This window comes from Hypomesus transpacificus, chromosome 13 (assembly GCF_021917145.1).
Source record: "Hypomesus transpacificus isolate Combined female chromosome 13, fHypTra1, whole genome shotgun sequence".
Classification (NCBI taxonomy): Eukaryota; Metazoa; Chordata; class Actinopteri; order Osmeriformes; family Osmeridae; genus Hypomesus; species Hypomesus transpacificus.
The window spans coordinates 13,544,130-13,572,042 of record NC_061072.1 but is presented as its reverse complement, the minus strand read 5'-3'; the positions used below and the strand labels follow the sequence as shown (position 1 = coordinate 13,572,042).

Below are 27,913 nucleotides of genomic sequence, written 5' to 3'. Positions count from 1 at the left end.
CAACACTAACAGTTGTACATTAGCGACACAAAGAATGTCATCTTCAGCACAATCTCTTATCTGCAGCAGACTGAGGTTCTGTTGTGTCTGTCTATGTCAGCAAAGTCCAACACCACCACTTCAAGTGATCTTCAGTCTGAACAAAACACTGCTGGCTCACTCTAGTACCACAGAGGAACCCCATGAAGACATAATAAAGTACCACAAAAAGAAAGCAACAAATATTTTAAAATCAAAAGCCTGAGTAAGACGATCAAATTGTAACTTGAATGATAAAGCCTCAATATTTCAGTAGACTCTGCTCTGTCCTTACCAACTGAGCATCCACAGTGTTTTTTGAAAGCAGCATTTCCAGCTTATAAGAACTTGCTTTTGAGAATCACAATGGGAGTCAGAAGATCAATTTGGACAGTTATTGATCACCTTGATCAGTTAGCTGGAGTTGGAGTAGGACTCTATGATCCATCTAGATCAGGTGACAATGTCTATCGAATCCTACTCTCACCTCACCTAGCAGACTGCCAATCGAGCCAGAGCCTCTTCCAATTAATCAGTTAACTCTTTGTCTTAGTGAATACTCTCGGATATTGATCTTCTTTAGTGTTGAGGAAAAACACTGGATTTCTGTCACTGTATGGTCAAAGTGGTCAATACTGTTGACGCAGAGCAGGTATTTGGTGACAGCTTTTCATACTTGGAGTTTTGAATGAATTATGAACAGCTTCAAAACTAGAATAAATGTCGGCAAGAAAAAATGCATTCCCACCTGCGAGCTGAACCTCTCGTTTTGAATTCCAACACACCTGTGTAACCTACAAAGTCTCTGGGAAGTAGACAGCTGTACAAAGCTTGGCAGCAGATTATTATGGTCTGTAATCCTGGGTAAGTCCCCATGACGACCTGCTCGGCCGCTTCAAAGAAAGGATCCGTTTCAACTGTCTCTGTTCTCTCAGGACCCTCGGGCTCCAACTAAACAGGCACGTTGGACTGTGTAAGAAGAAAAGACCAAACAAGAATTGACTGATCAAAACTTAGTGAAATAAACAACATATTTTGCATCCTCGCAAGAGTGTACAGTGACTTCTTTGTTTTCCTTCTGATCCTGCTAACCAGAACCATCAGGCCAATTGTGTGTTCCCTCTTCATCCTATCCCCAACTCCATATCCATCCATGTCACCTAGCTGCTGAAGACATGATTGTGAACTACAAAGTAAATACCCCCGCATATTAGAATATACTCCCTCTGACTCTCCTGCAGACAGTACTTCTAGTTTTGATACTAGACAGAGTTTTCTCGGAAGTGATTTTCCCAGTGATGCAGAACCACTACCCTGTTCTTACAGTTACACTGAGCGACAGGATAGACATGCCACCTGTACATCTCAGACCTGAGGAAAGTGCTGAATGGATTTGACATGGAGCACATTTGCTGGCGAGACTAAACTCTCTCACAGGGTTGTCTCAGTCTCACGAGGTCTTGGAGTCTCAGGTGAGACTAGACTAGTTTAGCCTCCTAGAGGATAAGAGTGTGTGAGACAGCACTGTGGTCCCACTGGAGAATAGGGCCCATTGTCCTCATAAAAAACAAGCCTGCAGAAGGACAATACAGGGTACGAGCTTCTGAGAAAGAGCTCTCTAAATGGCCTATTAAATCACCTGCATGGAATGTGTGTCCTGGCCTCACTAAGGGCCACGATAAGCCCTTCACACACACACACACACACACAAGCACACACACACACACACATAAACACACATGCAGACACAGACACTTGAACACACACTCACACGCAGACATAGACATATTAAAAACACGCAAACATACACACACACTCACTACAACACACACACAAGCACACGTAGAGAGCCCTGGGGAGCCTTGGCTGTCATTAGGGATCATGGAGAGGCACCAAAAGACAAGGAAGGATGAGGCCCATCACGCTCAGCCTGAACCTGACATCTGAGGGAGAGTGGTGGTGGACCTGAGCGGAGAGGGTGTCGGGTAGACTTGGTTGAACAGAGAAGTGCTCTTTTCCCGATTTTAAGCCAAGACAACCGCCGTGTTTGCTTAAAAAACCGTGGCACAGCAAATACAAACACGTATTCTGCAACTGTCTACATCGTTGTTCCTGTAATCAGCAAAAGGGGGAAGTACAGACGTAGTACAGATCACAACAACCATCATCATACCAGTCTGTCAGCTCCTGTGTGTGTGTGTGTCTGTGTTTGGGAGAGGGAGAGAGAGAGAGAGAGAGAGAGAGAGAGAGGGGAGAGAGAGAAAGAGAGAGAGAGAGAGAGAGAGAGAGAGAGAGAGAGAGAGAGAGAAAGAGAGAGAGAGAGAGAGAGAGAGAGAGAGAACACTGTGTCTGATCCAGGCTCTCAGCCCTAACTGTAGGGCAGAGTAGTGCGGTTAGCTGGGTAAGTATAGGGCAACATAGTAGTGTGTATTATCACATGGGTGTAGCAGGGCAAAAAATGCTTTCAAACAGGCAGCAGGGTGTTGGATGCCAGGACATGTCTGCACATGAGCAAACCCTACCACATGTAGGAGTCTGGGGATCATTCAAACGTTTACTGGTCTGACGAGAGCATATAAAAAAACGTTTTTATTATTACTCTATTCTCTCTAATCTATTATTAATCTATCAATGAATAGAATAGGGATTGACTAATGAATGGATGAATGAATAGATGGATGGATAATAGGCAGGAGGGATGGGCCGAATGATGGATTGATGGATGATGAATGGATGGATTATAAAAATGCCATAGAGAGCAGCTGCTCATCTGGCACCCGTATTAAGCATTTTACTGGAGTGCACTGTGGTTAAAATGGCTCATTGTGTCTCTTGTAAAGACTGGTTAGGTCAGACCCTCTCAGCAGTAATATAAAGCTTAGAAGGTTGGAGTAATGGGCCCAGAGTGCTTTTTCTTACTTGTTCCTCAAGAGAAACAGTCTGACATTGGCTGGAGGTGGTGCATGTACGGAGTGTGGGGATCAGCTCAACCATGTCGAGGAGAAAAAGTCAGACCAACTCAAAACAAACACTGTTACCATGATTGCCGGTTTACATCTTATGAAACCTACATTGCGTGTGATGGGACCGGGTAAAATGGCTTCGAAACTCAAACCCGGAGGTCAGTGAAATGCTGTACTTGTCAGCGGTGACAGTGCTGTCAGCAGGATGTCAGGCATATCTATGTTGGCAGTACTAACCCCTCTCTGTTTATCAGATGGAGATAACAGCCCCAGGTGTGCTGTGGTTCTAACACCCAGACCCAACAGGAGGAGGAAAGTGCTGATGTAGGCTGATAATCTACCACATGCTGCAGCTATGTTGTGGGTGTGCCCTTCCATCAGTGTTGGAGCTGTGTCTGGACATCAGAGTTACAGGTGTGTCTGTTCATCAGCGTTGTAGCTGTGCGTGTACACCATTATAACTGTGTCTGTACCTACATGTGTCATGTTGCCTAGGAAACAGTGACAGAGATTGACTGGCTCATGCTCTCTAGGTGTAGAAAGCTCAATCTATGGGTGTATGTAGTTCTCAACCATAAAACCAACAGTTGCCAATAATTGACTTACTTAACAAACGCTTTCTTCCCACAACAATGCAGACGTAATGTGAAGAACTAGACAGAAACATCTAGAACACAGGAACCAGGGGAACCAGAGGACCCAGAAGGAATCAGGTAATCTCTGCTGTGGCCCACCCACAGCAGTAAGCAATCAGGCCTCCTTTGATACCATATCAGAGAGGTACTGCATGAAGGTATAATTTACTGAAGAAAGACCACCATGATTGCGTGTGTGAGTGTGTGTGCATGAGACTGTGTCTGCTGGACACACATCCTTATTCCTAGGGTCATTGTTGACCTGATCTTTGTGTCTGTCTTTCACCAGTCAAAACTCTGATCTAAGTACCTGGGAATGCTCATACAATTGACCGATTTTTAAACCATAAGAGTTGATCGCATGATCAGCCTAAGGATGTACTGAACGGAATAACAAGGCCTATAATCATGTCCTCTTTCTTTGCTAGTAGTTTGCTACTAGCATGGTCATAAATACTCAGAACTGTCCATTGTGGCTAACCGTCTGACTGAAGCTTCTGGAAACCACAAACCAAATAAAAATGACAAATGCTTGTGTCTTGTAGCTCGTATGTTCTGGTGCCCTGTGTTACTGCACAGCCGCAAGAGAAGAGAGAGAGGGAGTGAGAGGGAGAGAATGGAGCTGGATGGAAAGAAAGAGGACAGAGATAGAGGGAGGGACCAAAAGAGAGAGAGAGAGAGAGAGAGAGAGAGAGAGAGAGAGAGAGAGAGAGAGAGAGAGAGAGAGAGAGAGAAGAAAGAGAGAGAGACAGAGAGAGAAAGAGAGAGAGTAATAGATACATCGCTCGCTCTACAGTTATCTAGCTCCAGGTATCAGGGAACGAGAGGGAAGAGATTAAATAGTTTAAGAACCCGCATGGCCACAGACCCAAGCATAGCAACTTTGAAGTGTTCCCTGCTCTGTGCCAGCTGTTCTGTAGAGCACGTCATGTGTTGGTGCTTGTGAGGACCAGAGCAATGTTTAGCTTGGGTTGTGTGCGTTACAGTGTTATCTCCTCACCAGGGTTAGATAACACCAATGGCCCTGAGGTGATGTTTACAAACATGCACGACCTCCCTTCTCTCCTGGGTAAAGGAGAAGAGAATGTAGCCAGCACAGGCTATGCACTACAGCTGGAGCAAGCAGACTTCACACTCATGCTCACTGTCACACACTTCAAGGGGTAGAAGGATGAATTCATTTACAGCAACTACATACACGAGCAGGGAATTCAGAAACAGATATATCTTCTCTACTTCCAGTTTCCGTGTTTAGTCAACTTCGAGGACACAAAGAGAGTAAATCTGATGTCTCCCCCCACTACAGTGTGCGCCAAATCCTGTAGCGAGACCACGGGGAGGGAGGCTGGGAGGGGGGTGGGAGGGGGGGTGGGAGGGGGTCGATAACCTCCCCTCTCCCGCCTGTTGACACGCTGCCTTGGGATGGCAGCTACATGCAGACAGGGCTTGATGCATGGCTGTGTGTGTGTGCTCCATAGGGACCTGATGCTGGTGACATGGGACACACACACACAGAAACACACACAGACACAGAGACACACAAACAGACACAGACAGTGTCCCATGCTGGGCTGTGCAGTGAGAGGTATCGCATCACACGTCAGTCGAGGGAAGATGGATGTGGAGATTTACCCAGCATTCAAAGGGGAGATGAGGCCTAACTCAGCCCAGATGCAGTGTGATTCACCCAGTGACAGGCTCAACCAGCTCCCCCTCCACCTAGAAACCAGCATGGAGGACAATTGCCATTTCAGTCTAATTAAATCAGTTTCCTCCTCCATCTTGCTCCATCAATGCTGGAGGGATGAGGTAACATTTCAGTTTTAGAATCTACTGTAGAACGGCACTTGGATTCCAAATAACTAATGGAATCTTGTCAATACTGATCTCTCTTCAGGGCAAAATGTCACAAATGCACCAAAGGTTTTAGCCACCCTCACCGTAATAGGGGATGGGATCCAGGTGTGTAAATACCCCTACAACACATGCACTGCCATGGAGGGGTTCAGACGTTTGCAGATGGCCCTTAACTGTTCTTATCAGACCAAAGAGTGCTGAGGTCTTCCATGGCAGCGCTAATGGTTGTGAGAATGTGTGTGTGTTTGTTTGTGTGTGTGTTTTTGGTTGCGTATACAGGTCACCTGCTTTTCATTGCATTGCTGGTCTAATGGAGGAAGGGGAAAAGTGGGGTTGATTGTAACAGGGTCAGTTGTAGACAGTAAGGATAGTAGAAAACAAAACCATATGATCCCAGACAAAGACAAAAATAGTTTTGTACGTTTATACACAACACCGTAACACTGCATTAAGTCTAGCCTACACTGACACCACCTTGACCCAACAAAAGCTGCAAACCAATTAACATTCCTGCCTTTATGATGTGTGACTAAGCTTGATAAAGACTCGTCACACCTTTCTGGAACATAAACCTTGATTCAAACATTAACCTGAGCTCCCACACCTCAGGTGTTTCAGGCACCTGGCAGGGTGGATGGCACTGAGGAGCCTTCAGCTGCGACACGACACCTCTGATGTGCATGTGATGGGCACATGTACTCTGGCAGTTCACCTGGCGGCGTGCACAGAGCGCTGTGCATGTGTAGGTAAGTTCATGTGTCCTTTCAAAGGAAACGACTTCCGAGTATCTGTCTGTGAAGGGGAAGTAAACAAGCAGCTTCTGGCACCCCACAGTAGTTAGTGAAGGTGGTCAGATATCAAAAGATGATATCTGTATGAAAGGTTTGGTGTCAGAGGTGTGTACAAGTTTCATTGGTTAACCTAGAGTCAATTGCTAGCTAGCTAAGCAGCTGTTTCAGGAGTTTTTTTTATTTGGGAGACTACAGCTTGAGCCCAAAGATGTTGCCCAGGAGCTCCCTAGAGACTAGGGATAACAGCAGACAGGAGGAGATCCATTTTAATCTACTGAAAGCTAGACACTTCTCTATCGTGTCATTAGAATATCAATGAGGAGACAGAACATTCCAGTTCTATAATCTAGATGGGAAGAAGGATAGCAGACTGTAAAAATGAAAGCTTGACTCAAGTTTTTCATGGCTCTGATTCAACTGGGTCTTGCAGTGTAAACCATGTCTACACTAATGCTATGTTAAAAAGCTCTCTTGAGACACTCGCAAAACAGTTCACCATATTAGTACAGCAAAGAAATAAGTGATCCAAAACCAAAATGAGACATTTCATCGCAGGATAATGTGTGTGTGTCTCTGAACACATACTGTACAGTATCCTGCCCAAAACACACATTCCATGATGTCAGTGGCAGTGTGTGTGGATATTGTGTATTGTGTATAAGTGTGTGTATTTTGCTGGTACAGTAATAATAGTCCCCCTGTCAGGTTGGGCTAGTAGGGCCACTCCTCTCACCCACAGGGGGCTGTGGCAGACGCCAAGCCCCACAGAACAGCTTCCAACTGGGGTACGACCAGACCAGCACTGCCCCCCCAGGATACACCCACCACTGAACAACTGCTTCTCATACACTTCAAGTATTTAAAGACCCAACAGTACAACAGACACAATCATACCTGGAGATATCGCACAGGAAGAATCTCATGTTCTTGTCTTCATTCACAGGGGCTGAAAAAGACAGATTTCTAATTCAAGTCTCTTACAGTTTGTTTCAGGAGGTGAGATAGATGACTTGAGATGGAACTAACTCCATGGTGAGTGCCAGTGATGGCAGGGCATGGATGATGGACAGATCGCCAGCCTGGCAGGCCAGGGTTCAACGGGGCTAACCAGAGTAGCGCCTCAGTGGTGGTCATACAGAGGCCAGACAGCCCCCCCTGTTGGTCTCTCTCTCCTAGTGACATCACTAGTGCCACAGCCTCAGGACAGCACTCAATGTTAAAGGAGGAGACAATGAATAGTCTGTCAAGCTAAGTATCCAACTTTGGTCACTTATTTATTGTCACTCTCTTTTGCTGAGTTATAAGAGTTTAAACCATGAGGTTATCAATGTCTTTATCAACAAGGACAAATTAGATAAGACTGCTAAAGTACCTAACTGATTCAAAAACAAACATAGCTTAGGTATTGCTTTGGTTGATACAAATAATAAAACTACAATATCAAACAACATGTATCGAAATGAAGTACTCTAACATATATATAACAAGAAATGCATTAATAACATACAGGACATAGACCAATGAGGAGTCATGCAAATTTGTTGAAGAATAATAATAGCATGGCTCATAGTGCAAACAGGCATTCAAGTGAAGAAACAGGAAGTATACAGAATAACCCTCAACGTGGGTTTGAAATCATCAAAATTGAAGGAAGCAAATGTTAGTAAAGAAATGAAAATGCTAACATTTAGAGATACATTTGCTTCCTCCTTGCTCCCATTGGTGCATTGATCTACAATCAAAAGATTACATAAATACATTGGTTTCTTGTACCCTGCTTGGACTACAAGGAGCTATGATGTCTACATTAAAATGTAAATACTTTACACATTCTTTTTATTATCACAATAGAAATCATTGCACTCTTGATAAGATATCCTTATCAAGTACGTTCATAAGAGGTCTCCAGGACATGATACTCTGCTACCTGATCCACCCCCAGGTCCTAGTGGCCAGGCAGGTCAGATGTTCATCCGTGTGACAAGGTGTCCTTCTCAGGCCTGAACCCTGTCCACATCATTGGCTGACCGGCCCCTCCAACATGGAGGCCTGGGATGGTGGTGGTGGTTGTTGTGCGGACTACAGCTTCCTACTTTCTACAGCACTTCCTGTGTTGGCTCCTAACGTCCTCGCCTCTACTGCTTGTCTGGAACAGAAAGAGAGAGAGAGAGCGAGAGAGATGGGGGGAGAAGGGGATGAGGGAAAGAGGGGGACCCCACAAGACAGAGTGGGAGAAGAGAGGGAGAGTAAGAGAAGTAGGGTGAACAAATAAAGGAAACGAAAACTCACACTGATGTAGTGGAAAGCTTTACTTCATCAGTATTCGGTATTTCTCGAACATCGTCAGAGGACTTTCCCTTCTCAGGATGCAGCAGCCTGTTACCTTTGTTGGGGACAAACTTCAGCGAGTGGCTGAATATTCAGAAGCGCGAGCGCCCCTCCTCAGGGCCGTCGTTCACAAACTCGTGGCCCAGGCCGCTCCCACACTTCCCACACAGCACCTGGGGACACAAGAACACAGCACACCTCAGGAACACAAGAACACAGCACACCTCAGGAACACAAGAACACAGCACACCTCAGGAACACAGTGGGGAGCCCGGCCCGGGAGCTGGACATCAGCACAGCATCAGTTCTGCCCTCTGGCTGTGACGCTAGGGTGATACTTCAGACCTTGAAGGCGGTGAGAGACTCCATCATCTTGGTGACACTGTCTTCTCTGATGGTCTCAGTGAAGGCAGGCCAGGGGGAGGAGTGTGCGAACTTTGACCTGCTGGAGAAGAGAGGGTGGCGGCACTGGGAGCACACGTATATCCCTTAGAGAAGAGACACGGATGAAGGGGTCATGGATGGGATTATTACTTTTGTTACAGCTCAAGGGGAATGTCTGCTAGTGCCACAGCTGGGGGAATAACATACACGCTCACTAGTTTGCTGTGAAGTACAGTACCAGGCAAAAGTTTGGACATATTTTCCCATTGGTACTGTACGTTGGTATGAAACAGAAGTGTTTGTGTGTTTGATCTAGTGCTGTGACTGGGGAAGTCACAGAAAGCTATAGGCCTTCTGGCGATACCTATTTAATTTCTCTATGCAAACATACATATCTCGCGTCAGTATCTTAGTTAATATACGTAAAAACATGTCACTTTTAAATGTAAACAATTTATACAACGTAATGTATAATCAGTTTAGAGCAGGTGCAGTTACATCACCAACAGCCTAGGCTAGCTTAAGTTCTGACCACTCACCTGGCTTAAAATGGTCCTTATAAACCTCACTATTAAGAAACGAACAAAACGACATGGTGATTACAGAGTCAAGACGGTTTGGTTTTAAGTTTGCCTTTGTAAACCTCACTATTCGTGCAGTTAATGCTCGACAGCAGCTACTAAACAACCTGACTGTTGGTGTCGGCGAGATTCTTCATACGTAATACAAAAACGTCATGACGTATTCAAAGCCCCGTCCCGTTGGTGAGTTCTAAAATCAACCACTAGATGTCACCGCAAGATAAACGGTGAAAGTTCATGCATGCGGGGTAGTGAATTATTGCACTTAAATTTATGACAAGTAAAGGTCGACGACAAGTTAGTGAAACTTTATCAAAGTACACTAAAATAACCATACACCTAGGAAAAGTGAATAGATACGAATTTACTATGCAATTTGTTCAGTTCACTGGTTTCGTCTGTCAAATTTGTTTGAGTCCATGTTCCATTGCGTCACTCGTATTTGCAGAAGTGTTTGAGTCTCTCAGGCAGATCCAGCCAGTCCAGAGCCATCCTGTGGACGATGTGCTTCTGGATGCTCTTCCTACACAAGGTCTGCAGGGAGGAGACTGGAAAGGAAGCAATGATAGAGAGAGAGAGCAAGAGAGAGCAAGAGCGAGAGAGAGAGAGAGAGAGAGAGAGAGAGAGAGAGAGAGAGAGAGACAGACAGACAGACAGACAAGAGTATTTTTATTTACAGCCTGTTTTGTTTTGTTTATTTCTCAATAACAAATATGCTCATTCTACTGTATGTTTCTGTTAGTTTTTCATCCGTCTTTAGTTCCCACCCACAGGTTATCACATTAGTTCCCACCCACAGGTTATCACTTTAGTTCCCACCCACAGGTTATCACTTACATCCGTACTCAACCTGGACAATGCGGACGGTTTTGGTAGCGGCGAACACGTCCACCACAGCGTAGAGCTGTTGATTGGTTGGGATCCCCTTGGCTGACGCCCCCATGTCCTCCCCGTTGATGACGATATGCATGTCAGCAAGGCCCTGCCCCCTTGGCACATACAGCACGCCTATCCGGCTGCGCCTGGCGGTGGGTGGCAGGGCGTTGGTCTTGTACAGGTCATCCAGGATGTGGCTGAATCGCCCCGGCCGGCTCCGCCCCACCAGCTTGTCCATGGGGATGCAGAAGCGGTTGATCTGGAGGTGAGAGTCTGTGAAGAACGCCTTGGGTTTGTTGTTGGTGCTGGGGTTGACTTCTCCTCCACCTCCCAGAACCCGGCCTTCACCCTCCCCACCTCCTAGCACCCTACCTCCAGCCAGCTCTGCCTCCCCTTCCCCCTCTCCCCCGGCCCCTGGTGCTTGCTCCACGACCTTGTTATGGTTGCGTGTGATGGCGAAGACCCAGCTGTCCCCCAGGTCCACCAGGTCGGGGAGAGAGTACTCTGGTACCACCTCAAGGGTACTCGGGTCCCGGCTGGTCAGCCCGATGCGGAGGTGGCCACACCAGCCTAGCTCTTTCTCTTCAACCTCCACCAGGAAGATCTCCCCCGGGCTCAGGGGTTTCCTGCTGAAGCAAACCCCATTGGCGAAGCTCTCGACCCTCGTGGCCTGGGTGCAGGATGGGTCCAATCTCACATTAGAGCCGTGGATGTGGTGGAACTCCAGGAACTGGTCTGAGAAAGGCTCCATGTCTCAAAACCACAGAGCCGCCAGTAATGACACGTCAATGACTTCAATAGGTGACAGTGTAGCAGGCAGCGTCAGGCGTATTCCTACTTCACTTGACCATATAGTTCAGTTGTTTAGACAAATTAGGGATAAACTCATGAACTCCACCACTCCATAAACTACACAGACTTCACTATGTGCTGTCCATTGTTCTTTATCTGATTTGACAGTCTGTAGCAAGCGCATGGTCGTTGTGCAGAGACACACACTCACACATGTACTGACAGCCCTCGCTAGCCTTTATGCTAGCCACTCAGAGAAGTTTCCAGTGACTGTGAGATGGGCTATTTTTGAACAGTTGCACGTCAACAGATGGCAAGGTATGCAGAGACACTTGTGCACACACACACACACAGGAACTGGAGAGGTGTGTGATAGGGTGGTTGGAATCCCTCTGACTCCTAGTGCTCATTCAGTACTACAACATCTTGTTCTATAGCAGCAGCCTAATTATCATAATTCCATATGCGAGATTAATATGTTAAACAGCAAGCCTACTGTACCACTTTCTAAATATAGCTAATCTTCAAATACTGTGTCAATTGTCATTAAACCAATAAGCAGCAATACAATGTGTCTGCTTAGCATAATGAAATCTAATTTTCTCCTTATGATATGCCTGGATCTATTTCAGATTGATTAAAATAGTACTCTATCTGCTGCAGACTAAGTTTGCATACTGTATCTAAGATACAATTGGTCTTATTTACTCCAACCAAATGATAAACCATTGCATTTATGAATGAAATTAGAGACAGACAGATTACACTCTAATGGGCATTATTTAAAGAACCATTTCTATAGAACTAAAGACAACCCATTGTAACAAAGTTGAAAGCAATGTTCACCTCAGGGTTGTACTGTATGCAGAACCTTTTTAGGGTGGTTCTAACAGCACGGACTGACAATACGGCACCACAGAGGTCTAGAGAGCAGAGCCTTTCCAACAGACCACTCCATCAGCTGCTGTGCTAGTGGCACAGGGGGGCCCAGAGGCAGGCTGCTGTGCTGACCCCAGCTGTGGCAGTCTCCACAGAGCAGGCCCTGCATGGCCATCCCTCATACTGTCAGTTCCAGGGCTCCTCTGTATCTAGGCCAGGAGAACGGGTGAGGGAAGAGAGAGGGAGACTGAGAGCAACTGAAAGAGAAGGGAGAGCGAGATATGTGGGGGAGGTTGTGATATGGAGTGAAAGAGAGGGACACACATAAGGGGGAGGCAGTGAAAGGGAGAGAGAGAGAGCGAGCGAGAGAGAGAGAGAGAGAGATAGGGAGAGAGAGAGATAGGGAGAGAGAGACAGCAAGGTTCATTTTTATTTGTTAGTGAAGCTTCTTGCTAGTGCTCCAGGGCATGGTTGACTCCAGTATTCTCGTTCAGGCGTGCTGCATTCAGACAGGAATGGGAGAGAGAGCAAAGTCATTGTGACAGGTGAACCATACCAATATTATTAGCTGTTGGCTCGCTTTAATTGGTTTTCCAGGGTACTTTGGTCAGATTGTCGGGGAATGTTATATCAAGATGCCATACTGTTTGTTCACTTAACTGATCGTCTCTGTATCAGTTTGAAAGTGTGTGTGTGTGTGTGTGGGGGGGCGGGGCGGCATGGATGGGCTATTTAATCTGGATTAAAGTGCACTGCTGCCAGGATTTTCATAATCAGATTGGTGATGGTGAGCCGCTGCTCAGCAGCGCGTGTCACATCTGGATTGAAGCGGTCCGTGAGTGCGGGGGGGAGGTGTGATCACAACACGGTGAGGCTGGAAGAGCATCTCACCACTTTCAGATCGGTGCGCACGTTTACCAGGCATGGAGTGACGCAAATATTGTACTACCAGCGAGTTTCAAGTCAAACGTAAGTGCGCTATATCTCAAAATAATGTTCCTTTCATGTTGACGTTGGATTTTGGCAATTTATCTATGATAATCGTGTTTAAAACAAGCAATGACGTTTTGTAAATTGAATTAACTCGGTACTAGACTAATCTGAGCTACAATCTATAAACGAAAAAATAGTTCATACTTTCTGTAGCATACATATTTTTTCATTACCTCAACCGGTGACATCGCTGGGTTTGAGGACCATGCAGATCAACCAAACACAAATGGTCGCGTTTTTTTGAGTAGGTGCGCATGTTAATGACACAGCCGAATTGTCTGTCTAATTATCGAACACTCTAAGAAATGCATGCAGATCTGACGCTGAATAATTTTTTTGCCTTGGGGTCGACAATGTTTTCAATAGGAATGAATCTGGAATGTAGTTAAATGTTAAATGTAGCCTAGATATTCAACAAGTGACGGCATTCGAAGAAGCATTTTAACTTAAATGTCAGGTTGCTGTACAGTAGGCTTGAAGTATGTATGTCCCTACACTACACACATTTTCATTTCTCAAGGGATTTGACCGGGTCGTTTTTGTTCGATAATCCAGCTGTCCCTAAAATCCTGCAGAACAGATAATCTGAGTTTGTCAGACTGTAAAGTCTGAGGCGAGAGTAGGGAACTAGCTGTACTTGAACACACACACCAACACATACCCTCCAGAATCCTCTTTGAATCACTGTCTGGTGAACATGAAATAGGAAAGCATGTTCCATCAACCTTTGCAGTTCATGCTTTTTTTTTTACAGCAGCTCGGACCAGTGGATTGCATTCCCCTCTAGCACTCACCTCACCACACTGGCAAAAATCACACTTTAAACGTCTATCATGTCCTATCACACTGTTGACAGGATCAACATGGTCAATGAGTGTTTACCCTGTAGGATCATGCTTACTGAGGCATTTCATAACCTGTCTGTCACTGGCCTGCCCCACACAGAACAGATTACCTCAGTCTGAAAACCTACTTTTGTGTTTGTTTTTAGATTTGTATTTGAGGGTTGGAGGTTCCCATCTGTGTAAATCTTCATATGGGGTTGTTAATGTTTCTGTCTGTGTGTGTTAGTGTTTGCGTGGTAAAGGGGATTTTTGTGTCAGCTTGCGTATGTCTGTAAGTGTGTGTGTGTGTGTGTCTGACTTGTGTGGATTTCTCCAGCTCATTTTGGGTAAAGGGATTAGGGAGAATCTGCCAGATGCTGTAAAACTGGTTGATTTTGTGCCACAGTTTTATAATACAGTTATGCAACTCCAGAAGGTGCTCTTTAACTCACTTCTAAAGAGCAGAGTACTTGACCCAAAAAGACGAAGGAGGGATTCATTAGGTCTCAGCTATACTAGCCATCCTTCCTTCCAAAGCCATCTAGCAATGTTATTTTCTTCTTCTCTACTTTCTTCCTTCAACAACGAATGACGCTGCTCGAAAGCCTCCTTCGTCCCCCCAGACATTTCCCCGGCCCCCAACATCTTAAGCCGTCGGCATTATGCGTCCCGATTCTGTTCAGCTATCGAGGACACGGATGAATGGGTGTAAACAATAGCATAGCTTGCAAGCTGCCTCACAAGCTGCATCTAGACCCACATCCCGACGCAGAGCATCTTTGGCTGACGGGTGTGCTTGAGGGTTTAGGTTGGTTGAGGGGCAGTTCTATGGGCGCATGTGAAGCCCTCTGTGACATGCTTGCGTGTAAAAAGGGCTATACAAATAAATTTGATTTGATTTGATTTGATTTGGTGTGCGAGCGCTCATCTCAGGATTGCGTAAGCGGCGCCAGCAGCCATCAGATCAGGGAGGCGGTGTTTGTGACAGCAGGTTTGAGGCAGACGGATGCCTCGTTAGAGGAGGGAGAGAAAGCGGTTCCACCTTGATGCTCTTCATTAGTGTGGTGCGGTGGGAAGGGCCACCCAGTCATACACATGGTCCACCCCGGAGAGAGGTGACTGATCTAGAAGGATCAGCTCGGCGTTTAGGGCTGATGTGTCAGAGCCCTTTTTTTTTTACCTGGATGCTTTTTGGAACCAGTGACCCTAAAGTCAAATGTTGGCTGGGTTTGGGTCTTCTTTGCGTACTGCTCGACTTTTTACACAACATTTGTGGAGAAAACTCTCTTGTGCCTCCAAAACCCATTCAAAAATGGAGCAAAAGCAGAAGGGAGGGAGGGAGGTCTGTGTTATCTGGGTCTAATTTAGACAGTCCATACAGAGGTTTATGTAATTTCCTCCAGACACAAACATATTTACGCTATCTCACGGACACCACCGTCAGCCAGTCTCACATTGACAAAGTAACTGCTGATGGAAACAAATATTAAACGTGAAAATGAATGAACTCTCTTTCCCTGCATGCTCTATTTTCTTTTCTTTCTATTGCGCCAAGGTTTTAATGACACAGCTGACTGGCTACTTCTCTTTCTCTTTCTTTCACTAACTCCTAGGTCCCTGGGGTGTGCAATGTAAAGATAAGAATGGCAGAGATGGGCGAAAATGGAGGAGAGAGAAGCGTAAGAGTTGGAGGAGGACACAAGGGAGGGTGTCTCAGGCCTCTTGAGAGCCCAGCCCCGTGCCACTCCACCTCTGTCCCAGCCCCATGCCCCTCCACCTCTGTCCCAGCCCCATGCCCCTCCACCTCTGTCCCAGCCCCGTGCCCCTCCACCTCTGTCCCAGCCCCATGCCCCTCCACCTCTGTCCCAGCCCCATGCCCTTCCACCTCTGTCCCAGCCCCGTGCCCCTCCACCTCTGTCCCAGCCCCATGCCCCTCCACCTCTGTCCCAGCCCCGTGCCCCTCCACCTCTGTCCCAGCCCCATGCCCCTCCACCTCTGTCCCAGCCCCATGCCCCTCCACCTCTGTCCCAGCCCCATGCCCCTCCACCTCTGTCCCAGAGAGGGGCCCCTCAGCTGGGTCCAAGCGGGACATTGTGATCCAGCTGACTGGGACGGAGGGAGAGTGGGACAGTCTGGACGACAGCCAGCTCATCTTTTCCTTGGACCCGGATCAGGACCAAGATTACCCCTCCATCTCCCTGTCCAGGGACTACCACCTCTACCAGGAGGAGGAGCGGACAAAGGTGGACCGTGGCCACCTGCACTCCCCGGCCTTCCACGTTCCCCTCTCCCCCTCCTCCCCGGGCTCCCTGGGAGAGTGTCTCAGCTCCTCGCCGGCCCCCAGCCTCCTGACCCCCAGCCCAAACCCAGCCTCCTCTCCCCGGCCCCTGGCCAGCCTGGTCAAGTCCCTGTCCACGGAGCTGGAACTCAAGGAGGGCTCCTCGCTGCGGCCCCGGCCCCTCATAAGCCTGGTCAAGTCCATCTCCACCGAGCTCTCCCGCTCCGAGCCTGAAGTGTCCCAGTCCAGGTCGGACTCGCGCCTCAACCTCCACCTGTGGAAGCAGCTGACCCAGCCGAAAGGTCGCAGCAACGGGGACTCGCGGACCGCGCCCCCCTCTCCCAGCTGCCTTTCACCCGTAGAGACGCCCAAGGGCGGCTTCTTCAAGATGGAGCTGGAGGACACCAAGAGGAAGCTGACGGAGGCCATGCAGGAGCCCCTCAACATGTTCACCAAGATCATGAAGGAGGAGAGCTCCGGCAGCCCCAAGCACCAGAGGGCCCAGGGAAGCCAGGGGCCCCCCCTGGCCGGCTCCCCCATTTCCAGAGGTGTCTATGGGGCAGCAGGGTGGGACACCGGTGGGGGGGAGGTGGCGGTCACCGAGCCTCTGTTGAAGAGCTCCAGGAGTACAGACGCCGACTCGCCCACTGCGACTGATTGTCCTCGCAGCCGATTCCCGAGGCGAAGCCACCACAGGACTTGCTCCGCCCACGCCAAAACATCAGACCGCGGGGAAGACCTGGAGATCTGCACGTACGATGACATCATACAGGTCGTCGCCGTCGATCACCGCGATCCTGGGCGACCGAGGAGATGGCCTCAGACTCTCATCCCCTCAGGACCCAGTGTCCGCCTCACACCTCCACCTCCTCCTGTGGCCCTGCCTCGTATGGGGCTGTTCTGTGTGGCCGTGTTGTCCTACGCCTACCTCACGCTTCCCATCAGCTCCTATCTGTCTGGCCTGGCGCTGGGCCTGGCCCTGGGCTTCCTGCTGGGCTTGCTGCTCATCAAGCTGGGCTCCTCCAGAACCTCTAGGACCTGTGGGCCTCCTCTCCCCCACAAAGGGCTCCTTACCCTGGGGGAGAGCACTGAGGCTGACCCCTTCAGTACGGAGCCTTGTGTTCTCAAGGTGAGTATTGTAACGATGGTTTGCAGAGATTCAACTGCATCATAAGCAAAAATCCATGGAACAGCTTGTGCCTGAACAGCTAGAACTGAGTGTGACGTCAATTTCTATTGGTTTCTTTCAGCCTCAGCCTGTCTGAGTGGGTGGCTGGTTATATTGTAGTATGGGGTCCTTTATGTTCGTCAAGGTGGGAGTCTGGTGATCAATCAGTGTGGCCACCCACAACCCTTTTACTGCTGAGCTGAATTGAACACTCTCTAACCACACTACTCTGCCCTACAGTTAGGGCTGAGAGCCTGGATCAGACACAGTGTTTCTCTCTCTCTCTCTCTCTCTCTCTCTCTCTCTCTCTCTCTCTCTCTCTCTCTCTCTCTTTATCTCTATCTCTCTCTTTCTGTCTTTCACACTGCTACCCTGAACTTCCATTCAATCCCCTCTCCCTTCTGGGCAAGTAGGCTCTGTAATAGGTCAGGTGCACAGCCTGACTGTGTAATCAGTGGTGAAGGAGATGGAGGGAGGACGAAGATGGAGTGGAGATGGAGGGAGGTTGTAAAACCATGTTTAGGAATGGCAGAGTGGTAGTTCTGTAAAAGCATACAGTCAAGAGTATTTGTGGATGCACAGTGGAAGGAGTGTCCAATTAAACCCAGCCTGTAATTTTCATCAGCTGAAAGACACTGCAATCTGCACACTTCACTTCAACACACGGGTGAATTGAGAACACGTGCCATGTGCAAAATCATCTGGAAGCAAAGGAATGCTTAAACTCACCCCCAAAGAAGGGAAACTGGGGACATGACATGAAGACTTTCCCTGCAATGTCGTTCCTTACTGCGTATGCCCATTTAAGGGTCTCTCTCTCTCTCTCTCTCTCTCTCTCTCTCTCTCTCTCTCTCTCTCTCTCTCTCTCTTTCTCTCTCTCTCTCTCTCTCTCCCCCCCATCAGGGCTGGATGAACGAGGTGAGTGAGTACGACCCAGAGACGCACCACCCGTGCCTGAGCCAGTCTGTCTGGGCGAGTGTGGAGGGGGGGTGTCTGAGCCTGTCCTACCCCAGGACCAGCATCCCTCGCCGGGCAGCGTACGACGAGAGGCTGCCGGAGGCCTCCTTCACCAGGACACAGTTCTACCAGCTGGCACACTGCAAGGTGCGTGAGGAAGGGGTGAATGAATGCAGGAATTCATGTATACATGACGGAATAAGTACATTCCAAGAATTGTATTCTGAGAAGGGTTAGATCACCATCGACAATGCTGACATCAGCACAGGAAGACCAGCGACAGGAACAGTACAGCAGAGTGACATCACAGCCTGTATTACAGTCATGTGTTCTTCTCCCAGGTGTTCCTACTGCCTTCCCCACTGGCCCGCAAGAGGCTTTGGAACCCTAAATACCCCATCTGCCTCCAGCTCGGGGAGGGACCGACGAAAGAGGAGGCGGGGGCAGGGATGGGGGCGGGGGTGGGGGCGGAGGAGCCCCCTGTGGAGGAGACCGAGCCCAGACCGGCCTCCGACCTCCCCGCCACCCTCTACCTCTTCGGTCGCACAGGAAGAGAGAAGGAGGAATGGTTTCACCGCTTCTCCTCCGCATCCATGGTTACGCAGAAGGAGACCCCTGGGAGATGTGCAGTTCGATCTGGTACAGTGGGAGAGAGGAAGTGTGTGTGTGTGTGTGTGGGTGTGCCTGTGTGGCTGTCTTGAGAATGAAAATTCAATTCAAAAAGTCTAGCAAGTCCCCATAGGCCGCATCCTGTAGATAACACTACATTATTAACCTCTGTGACACGCTCTAGCTGTATCAGTGGCTGGCAGTGCCAGTCCCCCAGGAGACACCCCAGGCAGCATGGGGTGCAGCAGGCTAGGCAGCACCGAGGAGGAGGCCTCCCTGGCTCCCACCATCCCTACGCTCCCCCAGACCCAGACCTCCAGGAGCATCAGGGGGCCTCCTTTGCTCGATTACCCCAGCTACATGGCTCGACTCCTGGCTGTGGAGCAGCCTAGCCCACTGGCCAGCCCTGGAAGTACCAGCCCAGAGGCCAGCCCCACAGCCACCGCTGAAGAGAAGGTGAGACGACTGCAGATTCAGACTAAACAGGAAACACAGGACGGATTTGATGCCGTGCATTTAGAGAAGACACGATTGGGGAATAGAGAAGGGCTTCACTATGTTTTAGAATCTGGTGGTCATCCCAGAAATATCCATTGTAGATTGTTCTTGCTGTGTCCACATTCATTATTCCAGTCTTGTAACTCTGAATCAGCTGTTTAATGTTCTCCCACAGTGCACCTGCGATCTCTCTGATTTCCCAGAGGCGGGCCAAACCGAGTGGGTCAATGCGCTGATTGGTCGAATGTTCTGGGACTTTCTGCGGGAGAAGTACTGGGCCGACCTCGTCTCCCACAAGATCCAGAAAAAGCTGAGCAAGATCCGAGTGAGTGTGTGTGTGTGCTCATGCTTGTGCATGTTTTACAGCAATGCAGCAATGGAGTAGGATGATATATAATGTGTGTGTGTGTATGTGTTTACCTGCAGCTGCCTTATTTCATGAATGAGCTGACTCTGACAGAGCTGGACATGGGATCCTGTTTGCCTCAAGTGAATCGAACCTCCAGACCAGTGGTCAACCAGAGAGGCAATAACTACACACACACACACACACTCATACACACTCATACACATACATCTATGTCACACACTCTGACACATAGAGTCTCATTCTGGGACAGACAGATCTAGATTTGGCCTACGTGATTGAAGCAGAGTGTTGTCTGTCTGACTGCATATAATAATGAGATGTTCTTTATCTCTTTGTAAGCTCTCTGAGCCGTGGGGCCGGTACCCCTTGCTGGGCACAAACAACAAGCCATGTTGGTGTGTGTGTGTGTGTGTGTGTGCCCCAACATCCTCGTCCCCATGCAGTAGGCCTAAGTAGTGCTTAGGAAGGATTTGCAGCTCTGGAGGAGAGAGTGGTTGGCATTGCCCAGGAGTTCCACGTCAATCTCCCCCCTTCCCACGTCCCACCCTGCCTCCCTCGCCCCCCCCCCCGTAACAGAGTCATCCTGGCTCTGTTATTATAATCTGCCGTAATTTACCGTAATTTGGCAAGGCCTCATAATCACAGCAAATCCATTTAATCTGCTTCCAGAGTAGCTCTCCTGGGGACGATGACGCTGCCATTGTCTTTGGATAATTGGTTGTCTGAGCAGTTTTGTGCAGGCCGAGTGGCCACAGAGCAGTAGGGATTACATGGAGTGTACTGTTCTGGACAGCGCCTGCTAAAGACTTTTGATTCCGAAAAAGTGCTGCTTCTATCCCATAATATTTCTTAGACCATGTTAAGGCCTGATCTGGATTACACTACAGTAGAGCTCACCATGCGTGTGCACGTGCCCATGCTTGTTCCACCCTGACTGTGTGCATTTGTAGTGGTGTGTGTGTGCCTCTCTCTCTCTACTCTAACCCCTCCCCCCTCCCCCCAGGCCTTTGGCTGGAGCTGGATGTAGTGTACACAGGGGCCCTCCAAATGACCCTGCAGACCAAGTTCAACCTGTCCAGACTGGGCAGGGAGGGCAGGGAGGGGGGTCTGGACACGGACAGTCTGGCTGAGACCAGCAGCACAGGGTCAGTACTCATTTATCATGTTTTCTGTTGTAAAAAAATAAATAAAAATAGCCTGTTTAGGGGCCTGGGGTGCATGTAATGTACTGTAGGGCATGGCATTGTGAAAGCAGTTATTCCATGCCCTGTGTGTGTGTCTCGATAAGACAACCGTCACCCAGACAGACAGTCGAAGGTCCTGTCAGCTTCATCGGATAGACAAGCACTTTCTGTTCCCCTATGACTGCCCCCCCCCCACCCCCTCCTGCCCCAACTCAGCCCACAGGATGGATAAACACAGCATTAGCTTGATGAGCTGAACCCATGCGATAGTCTGGATATGAAATGGGCTTACACTGTCTGTGTTGTCGTGACCTCAGTGCCGCTGTGGGTTGTCTCTGCCCGGCCGTACTGTACAGTCACTATGGTTACGTGTTTATTCTTAGTATGCTTTTGCTCGAAAGCAACATTTTATTTAAAAAGGTTGATTCTGTGAATCCCCCCCCCCCAGGTCTCGATCCGTCCTTGCTACGCTGGCCGACAGTGACGAGGAGTCGTCCAGCGCTGGTTCCTCCGACGAGGAGGAGCTGCCGCTCTCCGAGCCCCAAGGCATTGTGGGAGAAAAAGGGACGCCACTTGGAGCCGAGGGGTGAGAAGGGAGGGAGGAAGGTGGGGGAAGGGGTGGGATGTAGAGAGGAGAGATGAAATTCAAGGAAAGGGGGAGTGAGTAGAGGGGGGAGGAGAGAGGAGTTTAGAAGAGGGAGAGATGGGGAAAGATGGACGGCATACAAGAGGTAGAGGGAGGAGGAGGGGATAGAAATAGAGACAGGGAACGTCTCATGATTTTAATCATTGGACAGTTTTGATATTTGACCTCCTAGTGCTATATTCCAATCATGGAGCATTATGCTAAGTCATCTTCCTTTAACTCCCCCCCCCCTCTCTCTCTCTCTCTCTCTCTCTCTCTCTCTCTCTCTCTCTCACTCACTCTCTCTCTCTGTCTCTGTCTCTGTCTCTGTCTCTGTCTCTGTCTCTGTCTCTGTCTCTGTCTCTGTCTCTGTCTCTCTCTCTCTCTCTCTCTCTCTCTCTCTGTATTTCCCTCAAACTCTTTCTCCCCCATCTCTCTCTTTCCCTCTCCCTTTCTTCCTATCCTATTTCCTCTCTTGGCCTCTCCTCGCCTCCACAGCGTGGCTGCGGGCGGAGGTAAGACAGGAAGGAGGCTGCTCAAGTTTGTGGACAAGATCGCCAAGTCCAAGTACTTCCAGAAGGCAACAGAGAACGAGTTCATCAAGAAGAAGATCGAGGAGATGTCTAACACGCCGCTGCTGCTGGCCGTGGAGGTGCAGGAGCTGTCTGGCCCCCTTGTGGTAAACATACCACCCCCACCGACCGACAGGATATGGTACGGCCCACCATGACTGACATCAGTAATCCTAGAATGGTACAAGCCATCATATGGTTTGTCCACTTCTGCGTGAATGAATATTACTTGAATATTACTTGTGTCAAGTAATGTGTGTGTGTATGTGTGTGTGTGTATTTTCAGGTACAGCTTCAGTGAGCCTCCCAAGCTGGACCTGCGCGTGCGGCCCAAGCTTGGGGAGCGGGAGGTGACCTTCTGTCATGTGACCGAGTGGATCGAGAGGAAGCTGCAGGAGGAGTTCCAGGTCACAGCCTTGCCTCCCACACTCCCCCCTCCATCGCTGCCTCCCACACTCCCCCCTCCATCGCTGCCTCCCACACTCCTCCCTCCATCGCTGCCTCCCACACTCCTCCTTCCATCGCTGCCTCCCGCACTCCCCCCTCCATCGCTGCCTCCCGCACTCCCCCCTCCATTGCTCCGTCCATCTCTTGGTTGTCTCGTCTCCTCCTGTCCCTGTGGCTCTCTGCTTCATCCTTTCTCTCCTCCGTTCCAACTCTCGTTGTGAGCCCCACTCTCCGGCTGACTTCACTCTTATCTGTTCCTTTCAGAAAGTATTTGTGTTGCCCAACATGGACGACATCTGCCTTCCTCTGATGCATTCTGGGATGGATAGTCCTCCTGGATATCAGTGCAGCCCAGCTCCACCCTCACGTAGATCCTCCCTGGACTCCATAGAGAGAATTCCTCCCCTACACCCAACTGACTAAATAGTGCCTCCTGATGGACTACCGACTCTATAACAACACACACACAAATTGAAAACTCCCACGTTTACATGTGACAGACAGTACCGTGATGTGTGTTAGCACGCTGCTTTGATTGTTTACAGTTCGATCTTATTTTGAGAGTTCCATATTTATTATGACAGTAAAAAAATAAAGCAAGAATCAAGTCATATATTGAATGCCTTTTTATTCATGCAGACAAGATTTTTGCCGTTTCCCATCGTAGTGATTGACAAATGTCTCTTTCCTTCTATAAAAATGCAAAAATAAACTAACCTCAAAACAGGTCAATAAATATTTTATAAAGCCAAGTGTTGCCACTGCTGCTGCCTATGTTCTTTTCACTGTGTTCCCCCCTGTGATATTATCTATTCTACTTCCTGTTGTCTCCCTCCATAAACACCCCCACCCACAAATAATTTGTTTCCCAAATGATCTCATAGCACCAAGAGATGAATCTTTAATGAAGATGGTGCTATTCTAGGGGCTGCTATTGCTACTGTTGCTGCTCTCGTCTGTGGTCTCCTCTCCTTCCCTCTCTCCACTCTCCTCTCCTCCTCCCATCCTCTCTCCTTCCTCTCCCCCCTCCACGCCCCCCTCCAGCCAATCCAAGCTCTTGCTGATCAGTGCCACCTGTCTCTTCATGTGAGTGATGGCGCTCTGCACTCGAATCATCTTCCTGCTGAGAGCTCTGGCAATGGCCCTGTGATTCCGCCTCTGAGCCTCCACCTGCTGCTTCAGCTGCCTGGGAAGGGACAGGTCTGAGATCAGGTCTGGGGTCTCTCTGAACAGCTGTGGTTGGAATGGGCTGATCTGGGATCAGCGACACGCCGACAGAAAATATTCGAAGCAGCCTTTGCCTCGTCAAATCAAAGAGAAACACCTAACAAACATCTCACAATTAAGAGAACTTCCCTCAACTGTCACTGAAGGAAAGCCCCGGATTAAAAACAAAACCAGAGCCTGAGCACGCCTCCAGGGGGCAGACTTCCCCAGTCACTGACCTGTAGCAGTTGTGCTGAGCCCTTGTGGCCTGGGTGAGCATGGTTCCACAGCCCATGGGGCAGAGCTGGGTCCAGTGGCTGCAGTGGCGGGCATGGCTCTCCAGGTGGTGCCGGGGCACCTGTGCAGAGCAGCCCTGGTGAAGGCAGGGGACCTCCTGGAAGAGGCAGCAGGAGGAGTGGAGGAGCTCCTCTGACAGGAAGAAGGTGGAGGAACAGCCCTCGTTGGCACACTGGAGGAGAGGAAAGGATATTGTAAACGTGGCTATTTGTCATCGTTGGGAGAGAGAGCACTGCTTGAATAAGAAAGATACGGTTGATTTAAGAGACTGAGGGGCAGCTCCAATTCGTTCACACAGTGGGCCTCATTTACTAACAATGGCGCAGTTTACGCTGCGTCTGTTTTTGCGAGTTTACCTTGACCCTCAAACGCCCGATGGTTTTGTTCAGCTTATACAAGGCCATCATCAGACTGGGACTGACTGGCTTCCTACAGCACGGACACGTGTCCTGCCTGCAGCACAAATACACAGCTCCCCTTTACAGAATCTATCAGGATTTATGATCAAACTCTTTGACACAGCTTGGCCTAAACAAACCAGTTAGATGTATTCTGGTTTTCTTGAGATGCGAGAATGACTTCTGATTCATTGATTGGTTGATTGATTGATCTAGTGTCTGATCGGTCGGTCATCCATATGTGTGTCTGGATACTGTGAAGGACATGAGTGTATCTATACAGAGTGTGTGTGGCGAGGGCGATGTGTTGTGTACCTCTGAATCCACTGCAGGATGCAGCTCTTGCAGAAAACATGGCTGCAGGCCGTTCTGACGGGACACCTTAACACACACCTGCAGATGGTGCAGATCAGCTCACAGTCTGGAACCTCCACAAACAGGTCGACATCGTAACCCCCGCTCTGGAACAAACACACACACACAAACACACGCAAATACTCATTGGCACACACACTTGTGAAATACACAGTGGCACCACAGTACACTACTAGATAATGCAATACATGAACAAAACTTATTTTAATGGAAGGTCATCCTTGTGTGATCTCATTCAGAACTGTTTTGATGTATTTGATGTGGCTTCATAACTCACCATGATTCACTGTTCTGTTGTTAACTTTCATGTAGCCACACTTGCTGCAAGTGTTACTTTCACAGCTCCCTCGCACAATCCCTCTGGCAATGACACATATGCATGCGTAACCAACAATACAAACAACACAAACAGCCACCACGTCAAAACAATAGGCTGCACTGCTAAAACACCCTGGAAACTGGGCTCATTCAGCTGGTCCAGCAGAGGAAGACCCAGATTGGAGCAGCCTAGTTCCAGAGCCAACCATACCTGAACATGCACACTGGCCAGTCTCTATCTCTGTCTATATCTCTCTCTCTGTCTATCTCTCTGTCTATCTCTCTCTCTCTGTCTATCTTTCTCTCTGTCTACTTCTCTCTCTTTCACAGAAGAGGAGAGGTTGTGGCTGTGGATGCACCAACCAGCGTTTTCCTGGAGCTTGCAATCATTCTCTAGATGTTCTGTCAGGTGTGAGGGGGGCTGGGACGAATGGAGCTCTCAGAAATCCATGGAGGCTTCTGCTCTGAAAAGCAGTTTCTATTACACAGCTGTTATGGAGCTTTCTCATATGTCGTTTGGACTTGCATAACTTCAGTAAACTGTAATGTTTTTGGTGGGTCTACACAAGCTAAGGTTCACCCTTGTCAAGGATTTCTGTATTTTTATCTGTGTCTTTTTGTGTATGGCCTTCAGCAGCTAGAGGAGTGGTCGTATTGTTGTTGTCCATGTGCAGGCCTAACAGTAATGGGTGTGTTCCTCATTCACGTTTTATTGTGCTTAGATTCCACGTCTGGTGAAAGGTTATGTGAAGAGAAAATACGTGTATCAATCATTAAAGGACAACAGGAAGACATAGAAGGGATCTTTGCTCACGTTTTACAGCCTTAGAGGAAAGGTAGTCAAGCTCATCAAAACACTTTTGGGAAGTTTGGCTCAGCCTTAGAGGAAATGTAATCAAGCTCATCAAAACACTTGTAAATGATTTACTACACAAATGGTGGCAGAAAAATAGTGATCAATTCCTGAGATAACATCCAGCACTGGCAGCCATCCATGAGAGATTACAAACGTACAGTATTGATCAGAGGGAGAGACCTATAGGGTTCTTGTTTAATGTCTGATTTAAACAATGTGGGGAAAGGTTCAGTCTAAACCCAAGGGACCTCTGTGTTATTATACCAACGTACCATGGTGATTGTATGTTCTTTGAATTGTACAGGACTGTACTGGATGGTAGGTTCATGTTTGGTGTAAGGGGTTTCACCCTTTGAGAGACAATGTGTGTCAACGTGGAACATGACATTCGAGCTGTTTTTTTCACCTGTGTATCATGGCATGGTATTGCATTTCATGAGTTCAGCAAGGTTGTGTTAAATATCTGTTTAATGACTAACCATCCCTACAATGTGGAGCAATGCCATGCACACGTAGGCTGGAAACGTGCACACTCACTAACACACACACACACATCTCATAAACTATATTTTGTTTTACAAGTGTCACAGGAGAGTGATCATTTCCCAGCATGTACGTGTCCTATCAAACCTCTTCCTTCTGCTTGTTCTCCAACACAGTCAGACTCCAGAGAGCACAATAGGCTCCTTTGTGGATCATATAAAGCCACACCTCTGAAAGGTGACCACATCCATTTTGAAAGTAAATATGGATGATGCCAGCTGGGAAACTCCATTTTCTTCAGGGCCAAAACAACCCAACCCTAACAACAGAGGAACATTAGGCTCTCATGACTGGACCAAACTCAGTCACTTCATTAACATTTTAAAACAGATCAGTACATTCAGTACAACACTAACCATTGGAATTTCAACACTGGACTTTATGAAAGTGACTTGTTGACAATGAATGATTCATTTGGGAAATAGTTGCCAAATAATCCTATCACACTAGTGGCATCATTGTTTGATATCAGTCAGGGAGGTGCCGCCACCTTGGTGGGTAAGGCAAGTCACTATTTTGCCGCTATCAGTCAGCTGACTGTGCTCGTGCCAATCGGCAGCCAGACCAAGGTTTTGATGCTGCAAAGCAAATAGTTGAATAAGAAGGCATACTGTATGGACAACTATTAGTCTTGGTAGGTCAATAATGAATGAAAAATGGATGTCTTCGCTGACTAAGGTGACACAGCAACCACATTGACATTAACTAATGGGACTGGATATACTGTACAACATCACACACACTCCAAAAGTCAATGTTACGACTTTCCCTGTCTGTGTAAATGTAGTTGTTAAACAAAGAAAGTCCACCCACACAATTCTGTTCTGGTTTCTCTCACATCATTGGAAGGCCAGCCTTCATGGAACATCTGGTTCTGGCCAAGATTGCAGCTGATCTGCGGTCATTCTCAATCTGTGTGTTTTACTTCATCAACTGCTGTGTTGCTTTTAATTTGTGATTTGGCAGCATCTGCCTCTACACTCTTTGGAATCCATCAGTGTCGGCATCTGCTTGTGTGATGGTTTGCCAGACATTCCTGAGTGTGGTGAGTGTGTGGGTCTGTGAGTGTATGTGTAAGTGTATGTGTGTGTGTGTGTATGAGTGTGTGGGTGGATGTGTGAGTGTGTGCGTGTGTGACTGTGTGACTGTGTTGGGGAGAGTAGTTTGTCAGGTTGTTTTCAGTTTGTTTGATCTCTTATTAGGCTTGGCTCCAGAACAAATAGGATGGGCGGGCCTTTTTTTTTTCTTTTTTTTTATAATAGGGGGAGGGGGGCACAGCATTTCATTTGGG

At 48.2% G+C, this 27,913-nt stretch overlaps 4 protein-coding genes and 1 long non-coding RNA gene across 5 annotated transcripts; 2 read left to right on the top strand and 3 right to left on the bottom strand.

Annotated features, from left to right (window-relative positions):
* Positions 1–2,926: 2,926 nt before the first annotated feature.
* LOC124475895 lies at positions 2,927–7,455 on the top strand. Its single transcript, XR_006956976.1, has 4 exons — positions 2,927–3,139; positions 3,236–3,395; positions 3,620–3,694; positions 6,083–7,455. It is a non-coding gene; the product is annotated as an uncharacterized LOC124475895 (long non-coding RNA).
* A 64-nt stretch (positions 7,456–7,519) lies between these two features.
* msrb1b (methionine sulfoxide reductase B1b) lies at positions 7,520–9,698 on the bottom strand. Its single transcript, XM_047032751.1, has 4 exons — positions 9,516–9,698; positions 8,938–9,080; positions 8,648–8,765; positions 7,520–8,410 (listed from the first exon to the last, which is right to left on the bottom strand). Exons 1-4 carry the CDS (start codon positions 9,568–9,570, stop codon positions 8,400–8,402), a joined length of 327 nt encoding a protein of 108 aa, XP_046888707.1. The 5' UTR covers positions 9,571–9,698; the 3' UTR covers positions 7,520–8,399.
* neurl2 (neuralized E3 ubiquitin protein ligase 2) lies at positions 7,520–11,476 on the bottom strand. The gene is made up of 5 exons (XM_047032750.1): positions 10,395–11,476; positions 9,516–10,105; positions 8,843–9,080; positions 8,648–8,765; positions 7,520–8,410 (listed from the first exon to the last, which is right to left on the bottom strand). The coding sequence occupies exons 1-2, from the start codon at positions 11,182–11,184 to the stop codon at positions 9,990–9,992; spliced, it is 906 nt and encodes a 301-aa protein (XP_046888706.1). The 5' UTR covers positions 11,185–11,476; the 3' UTR covers positions 7,520–8,410; positions 8,648–8,765; positions 8,843–9,080; positions 9,516–9,989.
* A 4,318-nt stretch (positions 11,477–15,794) lies between these two features.
* tex2l (testis expressed 2, like) lies at positions 15,795–23,371 on the top strand. Its single transcript, XM_047032711.1, has 12 exons — positions 15,795–15,823; positions 15,912–17,328; positions 18,271–18,471; positions 18,666–18,963; positions 19,118–19,389; positions 19,607–19,756; positions 19,858–19,957; positions 20,805–20,946; positions 21,434–21,571; positions 22,109–22,324; positions 22,469–22,589; positions 22,894–23,371. Exons 1-12 carry the CDS (start codon positions 15,795–15,797, stop codon positions 23,050–23,052), a joined length of 3,243 nt encoding a protein of 1,080 aa, XP_046888667.1. The 3' UTR covers positions 23,053–23,371.
* On the bottom strand, positions 23,071–25,276 carry rnf151 (ring finger protein 151). The gene is made up of 6 exons (XM_047032710.1): positions 25,183–25,276; positions 24,846–24,991; positions 24,489–24,585; positions 24,075–24,304; positions 23,662–23,815; positions 23,071–23,079 (listed from the first exon to the last, which is right to left on the bottom strand). The coding sequence occupies exons 1-6, from the start codon at positions 25,183–25,185 to the stop codon at positions 23,071–23,073; spliced, it is 639 nt and encodes a 212-aa protein (XP_046888666.1). The 5' UTR covers positions 25,186–25,276.
* Between the last annotated feature and the right edge of the window lie 2,637 nt (positions 25,277–27,913).